The sequence below is a fragment of the Lissotriton vulgaris genome, chromosome 9, assembly GCF_964263255.1.
Source record: "Lissotriton vulgaris chromosome 9, aLisVul1.2, whole genome shotgun sequence".
NCBI classification, from domain to species: domain Eukaryota; kingdom Metazoa; phylum Chordata; class Amphibia; order Caudata; family Salamandridae; genus Lissotriton; species Lissotriton vulgaris.
Window position 1 is genome coordinate 1,113,514,330 of NC_141697.1, and position 23,429 is coordinate 1,113,537,758.

At 44.5% G+C, this 23,429-nt stretch overlaps 1 protein-coding gene across 1 annotated transcript in view; it reads left to right on the top strand.

Annotated features, from left to right (window-relative positions):
- DNAH12 (dynein axonemal heavy chain 12) overlaps positions 1–23,429 on the top strand; it is a 1,291,066-nt gene that overhangs the window by 750,192 nt on the left and 517,445 nt on the right. Inside the window, exons 46-47 of the mRNA XM_086939114.1 lie at positions 1,804–1,937; positions 18,809–18,971. Coding sequence (XP_086795240.1) covers positions 1,804–1,937; positions 18,809–18,971 — 297 coding nt within the window. The remainder of the gene's footprint in view (positions 1–1,803; positions 1,938–18,808; positions 18,972–23,429) is intronic.

Below are 23,429 nucleotides of genomic sequence, written 5' to 3' on the forward strand. Positions count from 1 at the left end.
CGAAATCTCCGGCCGAATCGTTTCCGGGTCTGAACCGCTCCGTACGTCTCGACCGTAATCTAACCATAGCGTGCAATGGAGGCGAATTCCGACCGAGCCAGTACGATGCTCGAATCGGACAGCCGGATCGAGTCGGAGCTTCCGGCTCGCAATATCTCCCGGAGCTGGTCTTTGGGGGTCCTCGTCGGACCCCCTGGTACCCGCAGCCTTATGGCTCGGACACAGGGGGAGACCCATGGGTCTCCCCAACACAGGCATGTGCGGATGGCACTGAGGCGTACACACTGTAGGGGTCGCACTTGTCCGGAACGTATCCATTCAGTCAATGGGAGCCCATGTATGCGTTGTACGACCGGCTCCAAAACGAGTCCGACAGCATACGGCCGCATAGTACTCGCTCGGACTTCAGGAGTCCGGATCGGTCGGAAAACACCCCGGATCCGGCTTGCTCGTAGTGATTTCCGACCCAAATCGGAATCGGCCCCATAATGTCAGGTACAGTTTTCAACAACTTTTCTGCAAATATGTGTTTATGTTCCTAATATTACTTGACAGAAAAAATGTTTTGCTGCATGAGAAATTGAAACTGTAACACGCATCTTTAACTCCCTTCTAGAAGCTTTTATTGAGTTACTTTTACAGATTGCAGATACTTTCTAAAAGATCACGATAACAGGCCTACAGTTAGTTAGTGACATATCTAATATAATTTTGCATATGTATATTGGTTTATATGCAAAAATCTATTGGGGAGAATGGATCACTTGAAACTACATACCCAGGGTTTTTTATGGTGCTGGTTGACCCTCATAAAAAACCCGCATACACGCACATAGATAGCAGAGCTGTATATCTTGATTCTCTGCCATTTTACGTTGCGTTAGTGCATCATCATAGTGTTTTTTTGTTGTATGCTAAACTCCACCCGGAGGTAACCACTGGATGCTTAGTAGTGTCCAGAAAAATTAAATGCTCAAAAATTGCTGGATTAAAATTCTTTGGATCATCTTAAAAAATATTTATTAGAAGAAGGTGATTCAAGAAATCTAAATATTTTCAGCAGCAGAGGGGGCAGAGCAAGCACAAGCGAGGAGTTTCCTATCTGCTGAAAACCGAGAGACTTTCTCTGGTTCCCCGATGAAGTAAAGAACCCAGACTGTGAGGTACTATTGGCCTCAGTTTATTGAGAGCGGAGTAAAGAACCACCTCTAGGTGTTACACAAGTTGTATAAGTACAAATGTATTTTATATTGGTCCTGAAGAAAGCCCCATAGACCCGGCTGGGCACAGTGGGGCTGAAACATGTCAGCCTAATCTGTTTATGTATAGAGGATCCAGTAACTAGATCCACACCTACACAATGAACATGTTTAGATTTCTTGAATCGCCTTCTTCTAATAAATCTTTTTTAAGCTGATCCAAAGAATTTTAATCCAACAATTTTTGAGCACTTAATTTTTCTGGACACTACTAGGCATCCAGGGGTTACCTCCGGGTGGAGGTTAGCATACAACAAAAAAACCCTATGATAATGCACTAACGCAACGTAAAAAAGTGGAGAATCAAGACATACCGCCCTGCCATTTATATGCGTGTATGAGGGGTTTTTATGAGGGTCAACCAGCAACATAAAAAACCCTGGGTACGTAGTTTCAAGTGGTCCATTCTCCTCAATTGATTTTTGGATATATAGCCTGGAAGCTGAATGGATCTCGACTTTTACCTCCCCCCACATTGATTGAAAACGTATTGGTTTATATGGTCACACAACATGTCTGTTGATGAATGTTCTCTTTTTTCAAGCCATGGCCGGAGGATGCTTTGGAGCGCGTTGCTATCAAGTTTTTGGAAACTGTGAAGCTTTCAGAAAATGAGCAGCGTGAAGTGGTGCCCATCTGCAAACACTTCCACACGTCAGCGCTCTCCCTGTCGGACAAGTCAGTTCAACTTTTGTGAATAATTTAACAATGCTTTCTTGAAACGTTCATTTATGTACAACTTATCACATTTTTTAAATCAGGCAAGCATAAGTTCCTTACATAACTCGGGGGGAGTGTGGGGGGGGAGGAGGGGGCTGGTGAAAACTCTAATTGGTGTGATACTGCAAGGATTTCTACGTTGCCATTCGTTACAGCTTTCCCAAAGACTGCAAGCTAATTTGCTATAATTCAGTTTGCCAACGAAGGTCAAGTATTCAGTGAAAGAAACTCATTTTTGTCTCGCGTTATTGGGGTGAGTGTTCCCCTGGACAAGAGTTTGAATCCTAGCTGTTTTGGGGGACCGTCAACAGACCTTTACAAATTTCATTTGCGACTCTGGGCAACCTAGTCTCATGGAATCTGTGGCTTGCTTCTGCTCTTCCTACTTGTGGAATCACCTCGTTTGCCGAAGAGACAGAATGTGCAAGTTTTTGTAGTGACTGGATTAAGTGGTGAAACAGACTCCTAATAACTCTCGCCCTTGGTGTCCGTTAGAGCCTTTATTTCTCTCCTTTCCAGGTCAGTGGATTTGCTCCTTTAAAAAAGTGGAGTGCAGCGCGATTGCCTTTGCCACTGCTTGTTTCGTTTGTCAGAAAGCAATGTTTTATGCTGAAAGAAAAAAATGATTACTAATATTGCTGATGCTGTTTATCATTGGCAAAAAATAATTCCATGATGTAACAGCACAAGTGTCTACGTGATGACATACACGCATGCATGCATCACCATGCATGCGCTTGCACCGTCTTGTGATGGCTTTTTTTTCTTTTTTCTTTACCATTCCAAGATGGTGGTCAACATTTTTTAAGAGTTATCTAGAACAACAGGAGCGCCCCAGTAACCCAGGGGCCTGGGATGGGCAATAATTAACAAAAAGGGGGTCCCAATGGGGGAAGTGTAGCCCTTGACTTCCACGGCATTAGTATCAAAACAGGGATAGAAGAAAACTCTCACAAGAGTAAGTTGTAGTTATGCGTTTAGTGCATTTATTTATACATATCCTATTACTGAATATATAATCCAATTCCTTCCAGTATAATGCTAAACTTATATTTTATCTATAAGGATAAGGTGCTCCTAAAGGTGACACAGCAGTGAAAGTGATCTATAGGGAAAAATAGCATTTGTGCTATGTACAGAAATATATACATGTGGCTGATAGGGATAATCTAATGTTTAAAATCCGCACCCATAATACACATCAAATGCTCCTCTACTAGCAAGTGCGAGCTGATAAAAGGCCTTCGCTTCCTGTAAGTGGAGCTGATTGCTTTCAGACACAGGGAGCTGCTGGTTTAGTAGCCCCTATGCCTGAACCCAGTGCTAGCTCCAGCAGGAGGCGGGGTGCTGGCGGGGACCCTGGGGGCATTCAGGCTCCTTCCGCGGACCTAGTGGAGACTGGGGGCACCCAGCAGACATAGCCAGGTCCCTGGGATGGGGTTCCCTGTGGCATAAAAAAAGCCCATGGAGGACGGTCACATGGCCCCCATCCTCAATAAAGAATATAAAATTGAACAGGCCGGGCCCTGTGGAACTGGGTCCCTGGGGCCAAAATCAGCTCGGGGAGAGGGAGTACATGGTCCTCCTCCCCTATTACAAATAGGCCGAAATTGCCCCAAAAAGCGGGGCCACGGAGCACACCTCTCCTCCTATTTGCAAATAAAAATAAAAAGGCTGGGCCCTAGGGGATTGGATTCTCGGGGCCGAAATCTGCATGGGGAAGGCAGGACCACACGGGCCCTTGCCATAATAAAATAAAAAATAAAAAAGCTAGCTCTGGGGAATTTTCTGTAGGCCCCACCCCCTTTGTCAACCAGTCTGCAAAGCGGCCTCCTTGTGCACAACTGGTTGGAGGATGAAGTCCCCTTGGATGCTGAAGGTCCTTGGGGGCTAACTACCCAGTCTGTTACCTCCAGGAAGTCCCACACAGCAGGATTGCTGAGAGGTGTTCGAAGGCCCCGCCCCCTTCTCCGCCGCTCTGCAAATGCGGCTACTAGTGGAAAAAGCATTGAAATTCACTTAAAAAACAAATGTAACAGGAACGTTATAGTTAGGAAAAAGAATTTTAAAAGTCTTAGAAATGTCCTTAAAAAAACAAAGATTATATTGACATTATAGTTAGGGAATAGAATGTTTAAAAAACTTAGAAATTCACTGAAGAAACCATTGTTGCAGGGACATTATAGTTAGGCTCAGGTTTCACTCATACAAATCCAGGGAAATGTTGTGAATGGGCATGTAACTAGATGTCTGGGTGTCTGAGTGGGCGCATGACAGGTTGTATGGGGTGTGAGTGGTTCTGTGAGTAGTTCTGTGGATGATGTCATCAGTGATGTCAATTGAGATGTCATCAGTGATGCCACTGACCATGTCATCAGTGATATAATATGTGATGTCATAAGCAGTGCATTGTGGTGTCGTAAGTTATAGTTAGCTCAGGTAACTATAGCTGCTGAATTTCTATGGTTTTGTATGAGTGAAATCTGAGCCTAACTATAACGTCCATGTTACCTTTGGTTTCTTCAGTGATATATATATCTAGGTCTGCTTTTCTATAGAAAGCGTTTTTAGTTTGCTCATTACTTTTGCCCCATTTGATGAATCTTCAGAAAATTTTCCAAATAAAGAGTTCATCCACCTGAGCTCCTTCCTGGCTAGTTTCAAGGTGATCCATCAAGCGGGGCTAAACAAAAAGGGGGTTCTAAAGTACAAAATCCCCATACTTTTCCTGTAGACTTCTTTAGACAAGGCTACAGCAAAAAGTGCTGAACGGAATTACACCAAATTCGTCAGGAAGTAAGATCTTGGAACGCAGATTGGGCTTTTTGTGTTTTAGTGTAAATCCGTCCAGTAGTTTTTGAGCAAATTTGGGTCTAAAATATTTGTACATTTAAGCAGTTGGGTCGACGAGATTTCCAGAGACTCATGCAGGAGCGCCAGTTTAAAAATAGAGCATTCCTAAAAAATGTCCCCTGGCCCTAGGGATAGGGATAGGGTCACCAGGGCTGAAATCGGCCCAGGGTCAGGGGCTGTGTGCCTCCCATTCCCTAAGAAAGACGCTTTGGGATGGGGTTCTCATGGCTGAATTTAGCCCGGGGAGAGGGTCTACGTGCCCTCTTCCCCTTATAAAATGTCACTGGGACCCACATGATGGGGTCCCTGGGGCGGAAATCAGCCCAAGGATGGGGGGCACATGCGCCCCTTCTGCCTAAGAATGACACTGGGCTCCCTATGAAAATTGCGCCAGGCCCTGGGGGATGGGCCCTTCGGGGCTAAAATAGGCCCCAAGAGGGGGAGGGGGGTGTGTGCCACCCTCCCCTTATAAAATGTCACCGGGCACCACAGGATGGGGTCACCAGGGTTGAAATCAGCGCCCAGGGAGGGTGGCCACGTGCCCTCCCTCCCCCTAAGAATGACACCTGGGTATAGGATCCCCGGGACTGAAGTCAGCCGCGTGCCCTCTCCCCATGAAAATTGCACCAAGGCCCGGGGGATTGGGTCCACGGGGTCATAATCGCCCAGGGTGGGAACCACATGCCTCATCCTCAAAAAAGCATGCTGGGCTCCAGGGTGGGTCCCCGGGGCCAAAGTTTGGCCAGGGAAGGGGCTTCTTTCCCCCCTCCCACTGATAATCACATTGAAGATTATCGCACAGTATCCATCAACTATATGATGTAGGCCAAGACCAGACCGTTTATACTTATATCAAAGAGCGAGGCCCCGATTCACCACGCTCTTATCGTTTCATTCAGCCTTGAAAAAGTCATGGTACGGATTGGATGTACCGACGAAACACATGTTGGCTGCTCTTGTTGATTCTTTTTTATGAAGCCTTGTGAATAAATGGAGAAATGAACATACATGGACTATAATTGATTTTGTACCTTATCTGGAAAAGAAGTCTCACTGATATTTTCAATTGGATCCTATTTAATTATCTTGTCTCAACTTTTTGTAATCACACATTACTTGTTTTACATGTGCTTAGGATTGTGCCCCCTTTAACCCTATTGTAGACAGTTTGCACTGTATTTGCTGTGTGAGTGGCCTAGTTTCGGTGCGAACTGGACCTTTCGCAGTCTCGAAGAGCCCAAAAGCTTGATTTCAAGTGTTCATGAGTCACACCAGCTAAATTTCAAGAGTTTGTGAGTCACACCAAGGGTCAGAACCCGAGAGGCACCATTTGGGGGCCAGGAACTCATTGCAGCTGACCCCAGTAGCTGGTTGGGGAGCCATTTATGACCCTGAGACTCCAGTTCTTCTGCAGGCAAATGAGCAGTAGGTCAGCTTAGCAGGGGGCACCAGTTCCTTTAGCGTAGCAGTCCAGAAGAGTAGCAGTCCTTGTATTAGCACAGCAGTCCTTCTTCGTGACAGAGTGTCCACAGGTGCAGAGTTGTACTGTAGAGTTGGTGTCTGAAGTCCTTCTTTTTTACACAGTTGTGCCTTTGACGTGGGAAGAAGCTTCTAGCGGCATGGCTTTGACGTGCATAGATTCTGTGCCTTTCTGGCCCTGTTCCCAGACTAACTACGGGGGGTATGCAGTGGGTATGTGTGGAGACAGGACGCAGCCTATTCATGTGTAATCTCCTCCCTCCTATCTTGTCAGTGATGGCTCTTCGAGTCACACTTAAGCTCCCATTGTGTGTGGCTATCTGAGAGGAATACACAAAGCCTAACTTTCATCTATTGAGGTAATTGAAATTTTTATGGTCAAGTATGTCCCCTAACGTGTACCCCAACGTTTCCATGTACGTGCTTGAAGTACATGTAATTTCCCTCCATGACCGAATATGAAGACGCAAATACATTTGCGTCCAACGTTAACATGTCATCTACCAGATCCACCCTGAATGGATCGATAATTCAGTCTTTAAACATGCCATGCCAACGCCTTTACATGGTATACTTGTAAGTTTCCTGGCTCTGCCGAGCTAGGCCCTGATTTCTGACTTCGAACCACTTCTGTCTCCGAAAGCTGCAGCATGGAAATGTTTCCCTGACCTCTGCCTTACTCCCTGCTCAGGCGAGCGGTGCCGGTGCCTGGCTCAGCCTGGCCTGCCTGCCAAGACAGTATTTTGCCTTCGAGTTATCAGTTCAGCCTCCTCGAAAACACATTCCAGTCTAGTGATATAGGTAAATATATTCCCGGCTGCAGAGCAAAGGGCCAAGCCTTCCTGTCCCCTTCACGTAATTCATTGCTCCCGTTACCATGGTAGGCCCATGGCCCCGCGCATTACACTTAGACACATATGCACGTCCTAGCATTCAGTATAGAATAGCCTCTGCCCGAGAGACCTTTTACTACAGATAAAATATCCTCCAAACACAAGATATCAGATATGTTATAGGAACGGGTCGATCTGACATGCCAGACTTCTGTCTCCTCTACTAGTGCTAAAGTCAAGCCCCCAGCTCTCCCTAGTTCCACGTCAATCACACGTCATACTAATTGCGCGCGCACCTATGTCAAGGGTTTCTGCTGACCCTGCAGAATTTCTCTATGCATCCACCCACCTATGACACTTTCTGTGACGTTTCCAGCACACACCTCTGTGTACGCCCTTGTGCACGCCTTCTTGTTACGCACATGTGTTCTTATCTTATTCTTGTCACTTGTCACGCCTACCGTGTCCATCACCATTGTACAGTTTTACTATATATATTGTGTACTGTTAATAAAACTTTGACATCATTGCATATCCCTTCCTGAACCTTAGTGGTGATGGATCATGATCTCCATTGGCTCGAGCCTTTTAATTAAAGCCCGTATGACTCAGATACCACGGACTCTGCCTCTCATTTGATTGAGCTATTCTTTTACCTGTCATTAATTATACGGAAAAATTGTCCGGTAATTTTATTTACCACATAATTTGGCGCCAGAATAGGGACCCCTCCCCCACCCCACGCGCCGGCGATGCGTCGCAGGCCTTGACCCCTTCTACAGCCGTGACGGACTCCTATGCGCATCTGCAGGTTTTCCTGTATCTCCCTCAGGCCCACGGAGGAGACGGAGACTGCGGTTCAGCATCCAGACGAGGCGGTGAGGAGTGCGGAGGATCCCGACCAGAGCCCAGCCGAGAGAGCAAGGTCCGAGGTGTCCAGAGGCCCACCCGTTTCCGAAGCATCGAGGCGCATGCGTAATGCGTAGCAGTAACCTGACGTCGTAGCAGTCCAGTCCAGTCCAGTGTCGAGTTTCCGAGGCCTTCCGTTCTTGCTTCCCGGTGAGTACCGTTGCTGGGGACGCATCTAAACGGGTGCATTAATTTGTGTCCGGTCAAGACGGGTCTGGGTACACAGATCCGGTCTGTACTGTTTTAGCAGTGCATCTGTACTGTTTAGCAGTGCATCTAGTAATTCAGTGATTCAGTATTCTAGTCTTCTAGCATTATCTCTCGAGATTTCCAGTACCGTGTTTTACTATGTACTAGACAGTATCTGTTCGAAATGTTTTAATGTGTTTAATGTCGTGGTATGAATGATTGTTTGCATTTCATTACTGTGTTTATTGTGTTTGCGTTCAAGTAAAAGTAATCATGCCTCTGTTCTCGAAATTACGTCAGATAGGAACTAGGAAAGGGATACTCGAAGAAGCAGTTCCCGTCCCGCCTAGGGACTCCCCAGGACATTTTATGTACCACAAACGCCATATTGTACTTAGATTTGTGGGTGGACTACACCAAGGATCTGGAAGAGAAATATAGATGGCCTGTTACAGGGACATGGGATGCTGAGTGCATCATGAGAGTAGAAGAAGCACTGTGGAAGAAGAAATCTAGACAATCTCAGAAAAATGCCATAGAATTATGGCGTAAGGAATCGCATAGAAGAACAGAGAAAGAATTTAGAAAAGCAGAAAAACATAGGGAAGATTCAGAAAAAGACAGAGAAAAAGAACTAATAGAAGAAGGTGAACGAGTTAGAGCAGAACAAATAGATCGACAACGAAATGCCCTTATGAATGGCATGTATCCTCTTCTTGCCGAGGGCCTGCCTAAGGCCACTCCGGAAGTACCCCGTAACTTGCCACCACCATTGGTTCCGACTAAAGTACGACATAACAAGACCGCAGCAGACATTTTCCTTTCTTCTTATTTAGATGACGTAGCTCCAGCATATACCAATGTACCCGTACCACCCGTTAATAATGTACAGCCGCCTGCTCCGTCTGTTCAAGCCACGACCCCTCCACGTCTCCAAGACTCGCTTCCCGCGCCTGTTGTCACTTCCCCTACTGCTGTCGCTACTGGCCACTCTATTACTGTTCCCCCTACTATTGGTCCTCTCATTCCTTTTGCGACAGCTGTAACCCAGAGTCCACCCCCATTACATATACCTCTTCTACCCGCCATGACCTCAGGCCATTCCTCAGGAGGTGCCACAGGAGGCCACCTTCGCACCCCTCCACAAGTAAAACGAACGACAATCAGAGAATTAGCAATGCAACGTACACCGAAAGCAATCACATATGAAAAACTTAGACAGTATATTACAGATTGTAGATATGATCCAGTGCCTGGTAAGGAAGGAGACATGATGTTAGCCTCGTTACGTCTACGACGTGTTACAGATTATTTGATGCTATTACCAGAAATTCCAAACCATCTAGACAAAATATATCATTTTATTCGAACGGGGGAAAGACCAGAGTGTATTCGTGAGGCAATGGCATATCAGAAAGCTGAGACACAAGGGTTAATATTACGATTCTTAATTAATTGTTTGATAAGGGAACAAGACCGGCCAGGTGTTGTCAAAGAAGAGATGGATGTACTGACAAAATGGGGTCGGAATATTGCAGATTGTAAACATGATAAACAGAATTGTATAGATGCCATGTCCAGAAAGATCCGTAAAGAAATAGTAGCAATACATAACAGACAGAAGGCTGATAGGGAAGCCGAGTCAGACAAGAATGAATCCTCGGAGGAGGAAGAAATAGAGAATCCAGTAGAAAATCAAGGTACAATGGCGTACGTAGGTAGAGTGAAGCTCCCTAAACAGTATCCTTTTGACAGACCCATTCGTCCAGAAAACAAGAAACGTTTCCTTTCCCCCATACCAGAGCAATGTTCTCTTGAACATGTATTTCAAGATACTGATAAAATCCTGAAAGAAAGAATAGGTTATCATGAACTTAATACTATGCGTGATCAGGAACTAGCCCGGTCAGCAGTCCAATTAGCTGGAAATGACAGTATATATAAAGATGATTCAGTAGCGCAAATGTTTTTGAGCCTTACTCCAGAAGAACAGCGACTAGCTGGTATATATATGATCCAACATCTCATTACACTGTATGAAAATCAGCAATCCGATCCAGGTCCATTGTATAATATATTGCAAGACTTAGTCTTGAGAAGATGGAGAGGCCTAGGTACCGATTTAATTAATACCATTCTAGAACAGCGTCACAAATACAGAACTTTCCTGACTCCACATTTTGTTTCTGTTCCACCCCCAGTAAGACAGCCATATCACCTAGACAGACAAAACCCCTTACGAGAAGTACATCCAATCCGGAAGCCAGATGATACACTGGAACGAGTATTCGTATACACACCCCTAACAAAAATGGAATTATTGGAAATGAAAAAGTTAATACCTTGTCATGACAAAGATCCAACAGGGTTTCACCGTGAATTAAAAGACATGCTTAACATGGGAGAGTATACTTATCCCGATATCATTAAAATGTTAAAGGTTCTGTTGCCAGCAGGTATTTACGAAAAACTTAAAGAAAAAGAATGGGAGGTGGGAGAAAAGAAAATAGATTGGGCAGCATTAGAAAACGAAGAAAATACAAGAGTTCCAGGTACAGGTCTTGGGGAAAAAGCTAAAGCATTGCCAGGATTATTAGTACAGGTCCTGCCCAGGTTATTGACGACTAAAAAGGAAGATTGGGACGCAATCTCAGCCTGTAAACAGGAACATGATGAAGACACTAGTGATTTTTATTCCAGATTCGAAAAATGTTTTATTATTAATAGCGGCCTGAAAACAAGTAGTGAATCCTATCCACATCTTTTTGTGACCAAGTTAGTAGAGAATTCCTTACCACAAGTTAAGAATAGAGTACTAAAAGTCGAGAGTACCTAGCAAGCTAATACACCTTCCCAAATGTTACAAATGTTACAGTGCCACCAGAATCGAATTAGAGAAGAGCATGAACATGAACAAAGACGTATAAAAGACACGAAAATGAAAGTTTTAGTGGCTCAGTCAGTTCCAGCTGATGGTCAGAGAAGGGGTACGACACAGTCCAATAATCCGACAGCTCCTGTTATAGGGACCTGCAACTATTGTAAACAGCCAGGTCACTATATAAATGAATGTACCGTTCTGAAACACAATATAGCTTCTGGGAAAACGAAAGAAAGACCGCGTCCACCTAGACAGGATCAGGTCCAGCAAAATATTCCGCAGAATGTGCAGCCTACGCAGATTCCACAACAGATCGTAGCGGTAACGCAACCCCAACCCATTGCTGCAACACAACATGTCACGCAACAAATGTACCAGTATGCTCAGTCAGATTACCCAGAGTACCAACAGTATTCATGAAACAGCCTGGAGAGGGAGGTTGGCTTGCCTCTTATCGAGGTTCCTGTAGATCAAGAGGGTCCTTATGTACATAGTCAGGTATTAGGTAAGGACAGAAAGTTTTTGATTGACACAGGGGCAAGCAGAACTACCATTAGTCATGACGAGGTTCCAGGGGCACCCCTCTCAGGCTCACAGAATGTTTCCCTTAGATTTTCAGGAAAACCTATTATTAATGAAGTGTCAAAACCAGTTCCCCTAGCAGTTGGTCCATTGTCCCGTACTACCGACTTGTTACTTACGAAGTCATGTCCTGAAAATTTGCTTGGAATTAAAACGTTGAAAGCTCTAGGAGCAGTAATTTGTTGTTCTCCGGAAGGAGTGAGGTTATTCTTACGTGACTTTAAAGGACATTATGTGTTGAGAGATTTTGATCCCAGATTACAAAATGTTCCACAGCATTTATGGGCGCAAGGTCCAACTGATGTAGGTTGTATGCACATTACACCATACCGTGTCACTCTCAAACAAGGAGTTGTACTGCCCCGAATCCGACAATACAAGTTACCACCTGATGCTGTAGTGGCTTTACTGAAAATCATTGACGAGCTCATTACACAAGGAGTGGTTGTAGAAACTGACTCCAATGTATGTAATTCCCCTATCATTCTGATTCTTAAACGAACTGATCCGAATGCACCTCCAGCCTACAGATTGGTGATTGATCTTCGCGAGCTCAATAAGTGTATTATACCACAATACCCAGTGGTCCCAGACATTTCGTCATTGTTGACAGCTATTGATTCAGAAGCAGCGTTCTTTACTGTAATCGATCTCAAGAACGCTTTCTTTAGTGTCCCCATTCATCCGGAAAGCCAGTACCTTTTCGGATTCTGTTTAAATGGCCGAAGTTTCAAATTTGCACGCGCCCCTCAAGGATTTACAGAAAGCCCTAGCATTTATAGCCAAGCACTGAAACGACAACTTGACAGTATTCACATGCCTACTGACACTGCCCTACTGCAATATGTTGATGATCTACTGATCACAGCACGGACCGAACGAGAGTGTGAACGTGCATCACTGACAGTCTTATATTTTCTGGCAGACAAGGGACACAAGGTGTCTCCTTCGAAGCTGCAATTCTGTGCCCAGCAAGTGGTATACCTTGGGCACTTGCTGTCCAAGTGGGGTAGGCAGCTAACACCTGATCGTATCCAGTTAATTGCACACCTTCCACAACCCAAGACACAGAAGGAAGTGCAGGCCTTTATTGGACTCACTTCTTACTGTAGACAATGGATTCCTCAATATGCATATCTAGCTAAGCCACTCACACAGTTGACAACACAGGAGGCAGCGACTTCGACTGTCCTCCCTTGGACTCAGGAACATACACAAGCTTTTGACGAATTAAAGAAAGCCTTATGTCAAGCACCCGTTTTAGCGACACCATGTTACAGCAAACCTTTTACACTTTTTGTCACGGAACGCGATGGCACAGCGTTATCGGTTCTCACTCAGGTTCAGGCAGACAAACACAGACCGTGTGCTTATTTTTCGAGTACATTAGATCCAGTAGCCCAGGCTTTGCCTGCATGCTTAAAATCAGTTGCAGCAACGGCTCCACAGACTCAGCACTTGACCATAGCACGATTGACAGGTTATGAATTGACATTGTTTCAACCACACATAGAGATCAGACGCTGCAATACGCTAAACCCTGCTACACTTTTACCGTCAAACACAACAGACCCTACTCCACATGACTGTGTGGAAGTCATTAACACAGTCACGAAACCCAGACAAGACTTGACAGATATTGCATTTCCCGATCCAGACCTGACACTTTACGTGGATGGTTCATGTATGAGAACAAGCACAGGAGAGTTAGTGGCCGCATATGCAGTGACCACTGAAACTGAAGTCATAGAAACACATCGCATTGACACCTTGTCAGCTCAAGCAGCAGAGCTCATTGCTCTGACCCAAGCCTGTATACGAGCCAAGAACCTTAAAGTAAACATATACACAGACTCACGTTATGCATTTGGAGTCGTACACGACTTTGGTGTTCTCTGGTAAGAGAGAGGTTTCTTGACCTCTCACGGAGCCAAGATCCAGCATGGTCCCCTCATTCAAGCTCTGTTAGAAGCAATACATTTGCCTACAGCCATAGCCATCATGAAGTGCAAAGCACATACTAAAGTCACGGACACTATTTCCCAGGGTAACGACCTTGCAGATCGTACAGCAAAATTCACAGCTCAGACTCAAACTGATATATCGACTGACATGACGAAGACTGAAGTAACTTCACTGACACATTGCATGACAGTTAGGGATCCCACACAGGATGTACTCGATATATAGACACATGCCACTCCAGACGAAATCAAGAAATGGACTGAACAAGGAGGGGTCCAGACAGAAGAAGGATGGATGACGAAGGGGAAAGCCACATGGTTTCTCCCCGACTCTATGGTTCAAGTTATCATTAATACGGCACATAGTCCAGCACATTTAGGTGAGAAAGCCATGTTAGACAGTTTACAGAACCTCTGGTTCAACAAGCATTTACGAGCAGCATCAAAACAGAAAGTGCGTACCTGCATGATCTGTTGTCAGTTCAATCCAGGAAAAGGTATTCCCGTGGAACAAGGTGGATTTCATCCCCCTGACCATCCTTTTGAAGTCCTCCAGATGGATTATATCCAGATGGACAGATGCCGAGGATTCAAGTATGTCCTCGTAGTCGTATGTGCCCTATCCAGATGGACAGAAGCATATCCAGTCCCAGATTACACTGCCATAACCACTGCCAAACAGTTGGTTCGTGAATTTTTCCCACGGTACGGTTTGCCCCGTGTCGTATATTCAGATAATGGTCAGCCATTCTCGTCCGAGCTTATGAAACAGGTTTCACTCTTGTTAGGCTATCAATGGAAATTCCACTGTGTTTGACATCCCGAGGCAGCTGGTCTCGTGGAGAGACACAATCAGACTCTGAAAACCCGTCTTGCTAAAGTATGTGCAGAAAAAGGTGTAGATTGGATGGTAGCTTTGCCAGTTGCCCTCTTTTACATGCGAATGGTAGCTCATTCTAGGACAGGGCTATCCCCGTATGAGGTGGTCTTCGGTAGGCCTCCGAATATGTGGGGGACGACTATGCCCCGTAAGATTACTGATGTTGACAGTTCTATGCTGACAGATTACCTTGCTTCCTTGATGTCTGCACTACTATCATGTCGTTCACAGGTCGCGGCAGCCTTCCCAGACAACACCGAGGTGAAACCGCATGAACTTGTTCCCGGTGACATCGTCGTGGTACGAAATTTCGACAGATCAAGCCCTCTGAAGCCCCGCTGGAAGGAGCCTAAAATCGTTCTGATGACCACAAGGACCGCTGTGAAGATAGAGGGAAGGAAGGGCTGGCTGCACTCGAGCCATGTGAAGAAATTTTATGGACTTCCGCCAAAAACTGTTTCTCAGGACTGCCACATTCCAGACACTGATACTAAACTCCCCCTGTTAGAGAAAACTCTGCAGCAGGAGTATAAGTCAAAGTTGAGGTCTAGTAAGTCAGACAGTTTAATTGTTTAAGTCCCCCCCTGGGTGAAGCGGTTAGACAGGTTCCTGACATGTATAAGATAGACCCCAATAGTGAGAGAGATAGACAGGAGATCAAGAGAAAGAAATATTGTAAAAATCTCTGAAGTCGTTGCATAATTACGTTACTTTTTATGTTTATTCTGAGTCTTACGATAATCTGCATAAGTTGGATATTACATACTTTCTTTCCTATTGCACATTCTTTTTCTAATAACACTGCAGAGCGCACGTTTAGTGATCTGCCCCCACACGAATTGTCTTATCGACTTGCGCTGCGCAACAATACATTCATCCGTATGTTACACCATTCTCACCAGACCAGCAATGCTACTAATTGTTGGATATGTGGCCGACTCCCTCCCTATCAGAACTACAAGGGAGCTCTGCCCCTCTTTCCTTATCCGTTTACACATAATGGTTCCTGTGGTGCATGGTTTAGTTTAATATCCTCTTTAGACACTGAATCCAGAGTTTCCCAGGGCAATTGGATATGGGGAAATCTGAACACAGTTATGAATAAAGCATGTTTCCCAGACGAGGAAGGTCTTCCACAAAGGACAGGGACCGATCTAGAAAATGCAGTGTATGGATTAGGTAATTTTACACTTAACCTCATGATTCTGAATGTTCAGTCTGAGACTAATTCAGACTTGCCATCAATATCAGTCTTACCAGTAAAAGGTGAATTATGCGTCAGAAAGAATGGTTCAGTACATCTAGGACACAGTGACTGTACTACTGTGGTCGAATTCAGTGATAAAGGCAAGTCTACTTTCAAGGCTTCTCGCCATTCCTATTTCATCTGTGGTCAGACAGCCTATATACGTTTACCTCTAGACTGGGATGGAACTTGTTTTATCGCATTCTTACTGCCACCTGTTTTTCTAGCCCCATCTGATTATCATAGGAATTCCCACCTTACTCACGTTAGACAAAAGAGAGGCATCCCAATTGTCGATCAGACTGAAACTACATTAGAACAATATACAGATTTCAATAAAGGATTCTTTTTCTTTTTAGGTCCTGTCTCAAATAGTAAGCTAATACGCAAGTTAACTAGAACCCTCGAAGCAGTAGTGAATGAGACTACTTCTGCTTTAGGTAACTTAACAGAGGAACAGTCTGCTATGAGACTTGTTGTTCTTCAGAACCGCCTTGTCCTTGACGTCATCCTGGCCGATAGGGGCGGAGCTTGTAGAGTCATCGGATCCAGTTGCTGTGTGTTTATTCCTAATAACGCACCATCAGTATACAAAGCAATAACTAGGCTTCATGAAATAGCCCATCAGCTACACCAGAATCCAGGCACCTGGACTTGGTACGGTTGGCTTTGGAGTATAATATCAGCCTGGGGATGGAAAGTATTGTCATTCCTAGGAATCATATTGCTCATAGTATTCAGTTGTTGTCTGTGTCTACAATGTGGGCCAGCAATTTGCGGTTTGTGTGCCACAGCCTGCATTCCACGTTCAAGTTCACGTTCCAGTTCTCGTATGAGAAAAGATGAGCAGATGATGTTATATGAACAGATAGATGGTCTCATGAAAATAGATATATCCTGAAGGGAACGTAGGGGACAAGGAGGGAATGAGGTAATTGAAATTTTTATGGTCAAGTATGTCCCCTAACGTGTACCCCAACGTTTCCATGTACGTGCTTGAAGTACATGTAATTTCCCTCCATGACTGAATATGAAGATGCAAATACATTTGCGTCCAACGTTAACATGTCATCTACCAGATCCACCCTGAATGGATCGATAATTCAGTCTTTAAACATGCCATGCCAACGTCTTTACATGGTATACTTGTACGTTTCCTGGCTCTGCCGAGCTAGGCCCTGATTTCTGACTTCGAACCACTTCTGTCTCCGAAAGCTGCAGCATGGAAATGTTTCCCTGACCTCTGCCTTACTCCCTGCTCAGGCGAGCGGTGCCTGGCTCAGCCTGGCCTGCCTGCCAAGACAGTATTTTGCCTTCGAGTTATCAGTTCAGCCTCCTCAAACACATTCCAGTCTAGTGATATAGGTAAATATATTCCCGGCTGCAGAGCAAAGGGCCAAGCCTTCCTGTCCCCTTCACGTAATTCATTGCTCCCGTTACCATGGTAGGCCCATGGCCCCGCGCATTACACTTAGACACATATGCACGTCCTAGCATTCAGTATAGAATAGCCTCTGCCCGAGAGACCTTTTACTACAGATAAAATATCCTCCAAACACAAGATATCAGATATGTTATAGGAACAGGTTGATCTGACATGCCAGACTTCTGTCTCCTCTACTAGTGCTAAAGTCAAGCCCCCAGCTCTCCCTAGTTCCACGCCAATCACACGTCATACTAATTGCGCGCGCACCTATGTCAAGGGTTTCTGCTGACCCTGCAGAATTTCTCTATGCATCCACCCACCTATGACACTTTCTGTGACGTTTCCAGCACACACCTCCGTGTACGCCCTTGTGCACGCCTTCTTGTTACGCACATGTGTTCTTATCTTATTCTTGTCACTTGTAACGCCTACCGTGTCCATCACCATTGTACAGTTTTACTATATATATTGTGTACTGTTAATAAAACTTTGACATCATTGCATATCCCTTCCTGAACCTTAGTGGTGATGGATCATGATCTCCATTGGCTCGAGCCTTTTAATTAAAGCCCGTATGACTCAGATACCACAGACTCTGCCTCTCATTTGATTGAGCTATTCTTTTACCTGTCATTAATTATACGGAAAAATTGTACAGTAATTTTATTTACCACACTATACCCAGTCATGTGACCCAGAAGCAGGCTGTAGGCCCCAAATGGCAAAGGCAGGAAAATGCCAACTTTCTAAAAGTGCCATTTTCAAAATTGCAGCTTAAAATGTTATTTCACCACAATTTAGGATGTGAAATTGGCATTCCAGAGGAACCAAACATGATCTGGGAACCTCTTCCCCTTTGGAAATTTCACTTATAAAAAAATAATAAGGCAACTCCAATGTTATCCTATGGGAAAGATAGGCCTTTCAGTAGTAAAAAACAAATGTAAGAGTTTTTCACTACAAGGGCATGCAAAATATAAAAGAACATCCTGCCTTTTAAATACATTGCACCCTGCCCCTTGGGATGCCTGGGACCTACACTAGGGGTGACTTATATGTATTAAAAAGGAAGATTTGGGCTAGGCCAAGGGTTTATTTTGCCAGGTCAGAATGGCAGTTTGCACTGCACACACAGGCTCTGCAATGGAAGGCCTGATACATGTTTAAAGGGTTACTTGAGTGGGTGGCACAATCAGTTCTGCAGACGTACTAGTAGCATTTAATTTACAGGCCCTGGTCACATGTAGTGCCACTTTACTAGGGACTTACAAGTACATTTAGAATGCCAATTGGGTATAAGCCATTTCTACAAACTTTTATGGTGAGAGCACAAGCACTTTAGCACTGGTTAGCAGTGGTAAAGTGCAGAAAGTTCTAAGGGCAACAAAACCTAATTCAGCAAAAGGTGGAGGGCAAATGCAAAATGTTTGAGAATGACCCTGCAGAAAGGGAAAAGTCTAACACTGGCATTTTAAATACTAATTCACATGTAACATTTATTCTCTGATACATGCATTGAATAGGACAGATTTTCTTGCTGCTTTATAAATGCAGTTATTCCATTGAAATGGTAATCTTTTTCTACAGGTTTTTAGAAGAGCTAGGAAGGCACAACTACGTCACTCCAACTTCCTATCTTGAACTTATTTCTGCCTTCCGTCAGCTTTTGAATCAACAACGTGATACTGTGATGAAGGCAAAGAAGAGATACACAAATGGTTTGGATAAATTAGCATTTGCCGGATCTCAAGTGAGTATGTTGAGGCTGTGAAACCTTTTAGATGAGAAAAGAAATGTGCAATCCTACATCTCTTTACATAGGCAATGTGCGGTGTCCATTGAAAGTGTGTGTGAATTAAAGCAATCTTACTGTTATGAGGGTTATAGTTTTGCTTGATCAGCTTAATTTATGGATGAGCCTTAGAACAAATCATTGCTACACATTTATAGACTGGCTATGGAAGTGCTATGGGGTGCAATGTGCATTTGTGCCTAAGGACGCTTTTGCATTACAAAAGGAAATGTGGGCGCTAGTGCACCTCCTTTATTATATGCACTGTGTAGGTGCCTATTTTGAGCTTGTTTAATTATCGGGCATTAAATATTTCAGCTGGGTGTGGGCTCATGCAAAAAAGTAATGCTTTTGACTGTGCATCAGTGCATGCCATATATGCACATAAGCATATATGTGCAGATGCATAGGCAATATATTACCAAGTTGGCCATCGGACCAAATGGTATCTCTCAAGGCACATTAACCATTTGCCATGTATGAATGTGGCACTTTTAGCTGTTCCCAAAGAGCACCCTTTTGGCAAAGCCCAGTTAGTCTTAGGAGCCTTCTAAAAAGATAGCGATAGTTTCAATTTTTAAGCTATCATAATGTGGGGTATACATGTTGCTTAGTTTCGTGTGGAACGGCATTTTAGTCAGCTGTGAGAGCTGGCTCATCCTCTTTTTGATAGGGACCGTGTATTGCTGGCACAAACAAAGTGATTGGACAATATGGTTGTAGGGGTTTCAGAATGATTGCTTTTTAATATTGAAGCCCTCTCCTCTGTCTTCAGACTTCAGGTACCCTGTGCCACACTATGATGTGTGATGGTGTGACAGCTGTCACACCTATAGGGGCAGTGTACGAGGAAAGTTAAAATGTGTGGTCTGAAGCCTTTGCCTTGAGGCATATCACACACTGCTGCCCTACTCAGCATGAGCAGCCTAAAGTGATCTATTATCAACAGAGGGAGAGGATGCTGGTAGCTTATCCTGGGGTCAGTGCGACTCAAATGGAGGACACACATGTAGGGCACTATTTCCAGTGGTCACTGATCCATCAGAAGACTCCTGTAATGATCTTTTAGAATCAACTAGTTGCAGAAATTGCTTGCCATAGAAAAGTAATAGCTGTTTGAGAAGTTTACACATTTCATGCCATATAACAAAATATGAACTGCAGTAGTAATAATGCTCACAATACTCATAAATAATAATGACATCTAGTTACATTGTTTTTATATTGCTCTTGCTATTACAGATTTGCCCTTTGTTAGTACAGTTGATCACTCAGGCAGTTAGAATATGGCTTGAGGACCATCACCTCAGTTGGTTATTGTCATATTTGTAAAAATGTTCAGACTGACCTGTTGTTTAGTTGGTTAGGTGAAATATTAAATTCCTACATGTTATTTAATGTTCAAGGTGGGTGCTCCTGCAGGTTCCTCACTTGAAGCATTCCCCGGCACCAGAATGGATTTGGGAAAATTTGTTGGCACAGCCGATCATTGATGCTGACTAGTTCTGCACTAACGCTCCATGTAATGTAATTTACGGAGCGTTGCGTGTATTTGTGTCGAAGATGTGCATTGCAGCCGAAGTGATGCGTCGGTTCTCAGAAGCAGCGAGGGTGTGGTGCGAGGTCCTTTTGTGTTGTCGTTGAGGCTTCCATCAATGGGTATTGCGATGCGAAGTCCAGCATGGGAGTGTGGCATGCAGCAAGAAATGCGTCAGTTCTGAAGAGCAGCGAGCCTGTGTTTCGGAGTCCTCCATCATCTTCGAGGCTGCCATTGACGAGAGATACGAGAACCTGGGCTATGAATGCGTTGTGCCGTCGGGGCAATGCATCAGTTCGGGTGACTGCAGAGGCATTGCGGGTCTTTGCGACTAGTCCAAAACACACAGCAACGGTAATGGTTTGGTTCTGCTCGGAGATGTGTCGTTCAATAGACGAGATGCAATGGTTCTACTGGCAAGCAGCTTAGGCCCACTTTCAAGGGTCTAGGACTGGGGTGGCACCACTTGGCAGGGTAGACTCACAGATGGCAGAGTCCAAGCGCAGGTGTAAGGTGGTCGGAGCCAGTTATGTCCCTGAGGCTTTAGATCAGGAGGCCGGCCAACTAGCCTTTGGAGTCACTATGGGTTCTGGGTTCAAGAGATGCAGGTCCAGTCTTTCTCATTGAGGCGAGAGGGCAAAAGGCAAAAGGTCAGTGTAACAAGGCAGCAGTTCCTTCAGAACAGTAGTTCAGCAGAATGGCAGTCTTTCAGCAGCACAGCAGCCCATCTTCCTGGCAGAGTATCCACAGGTCCAGACGTCTACCGAAGAGTTGGTGTCTGATGTCCCCTTTTTATACCTTAGTGCCCTGCTTCTTGAAGGTGGGAGCAGCTTCTAGACGGTGTCTTTGAAGTGTAGGAAATTCCCTAGCTCCCCTGTCCTGATCCCAATCTGGCTGAAGTGATAATCCAGGGTTGTTAGGTTCTTTATGTGGAAACAGGACAAGCCTATTCAGGTATAAGTGATCCTGGGTCTAGCTCCTCACTCCCATCCTGCCAGTGATAGCCCACCCAGTCACATCTGAGCTCCAATAGTGTGTGGCTAGCAAGAAGGAATACACAAAAGCCCAACGGCCAAGTACACCCAGTCATGTTACCAGAGACAGACTGCAGGCATCAAATTGCTAAGGCAAGAAAATACCAACTTTCTGAAATGTGGCATTTTCAGAATAGTAATTTTCAAATATAACTCCACCGCAAGTTAGAATTTTAAATTAGGATTCCAGAGATACCAAACTTGAATCAGTAATCTCTTTCCACTTTAAAATTACACTTACAAAATGTACTAAGACAATCCCAATGTTATCCTATGGAAGAGATATGACTTGTAGTATTTTTCACTACCAAAACATGCAAAACGTAAAAGTACATGTCCAGCAAGGTTTGGGCTTGACAAAAGGTTCAATTTTCCAGGTCAAAATAGCAGTTTAAAGTGCTCACACAGGCTCTGCAATGGCAGTTTTGAGACATGTTTAAAGGGCCACTTAAGTGGGTGGCACAATCAGTGCCAGCTGCTCAGATTGTCCACCGTGTCTGGTGAATGAATGGGAATCCACATCTCTGTTTCCATGGCTATTTTTCCTAACTTTTGTTTTCTCTGTTTTTCTACATTCCATTGTGTCATTCTTTCTAAGATGAGTCTTTTTTCCATTTAGTGGTTGGGTGGCTGATAGCTAGAGGTGTCTGCTGTCACCAGGGCAGTTACTTCTTCAAAATAACTTATTTCAACCTTGTGACACCTGTCAGGCCACAAAGGTATATGTGTATGAAACCCATGCACAAACTATTTTGTTTCCACAAGGATGGACACACCACCATATGCAAAGCTTTCAGCCCAAGAATTATTTAAGGCCAACTTCTTTTGCCACTGGAGGCTGCTTCTCTTGGTGGGGAATCTGACAGGAATGCTCTTCGGGATATGCTCCTAACTGTGGAAATTCCAAGAAATGATTCTTCTGAACCAATTCTGACTCGCCAAGAGATAAAGCAGATGGTTTTACCTTCCCCAAGAGCTTCCAAAGAGAGCTGTGCTGGCAGTATTTGCAGTGCCCTTCCCTGGAGCCTTAATGTTGACAACTGCAAAGTCACCTTTTTTGATGTCATAATGACATCAGCAACGTTTGGCTCCACTCCAGTAGTAACATGTGTTCCTTTGATGCTGGCCACAAAGTGGCTTCAGAAGTTGACAGTTTCTGTTGAGAAGCACGTGCCACAGCCCATTTTGGCACCGAATGTGCATCTTCGTGGTTATCAGCACCAGCCTCTAGGACACAGATCACTGTGTCTTCTAAGATAGAGGAGTTTTACATACATCTAGGAACATATATATATATATATATATCTTTTTTAAAAGCACTGCAATACCCTCGGATGCAAACTTGAACTCCAGAAAGATTCCTGAGTTTTCATGAGCACTTTGGCTCTGAGTGTGTTGCTTTTCATTTTCCGGATCTTATCAACAGGATGCTGAAGATGACACAGATTTCGAACATTTAATGTTGTCCTCTGTTTGCAACTAGTGAGAACAGCAATGCACTCTGGGGTTCCGCGAGAAAAGGTTGCCAGCGAATGGTCTGTATCCACCATTGTCATAGCCACTGCACTGTATTTTTATCCTGTTTACAAAGTCATTAAGAAAATTTGAATACACAAAGTCCATGTAACTTTTAATGCACCGGATTCGGCAATGCACCTGGTGTGTCTGGACCGGATGCACCTCACCCACTCTACACCCCTTCTTCTTTTTCTCTTTATCACAAAGGGTAAAAGCTGCACCTGAATCTGTAGATGCTGATGTTGCTTGCTTGGAGAGGCTAGCTTTGTCTCCCTGTCAGCTTCCATAGGAAAGACTAGGCAGTCTTTTTGCTGCCTGTTGTCCTTC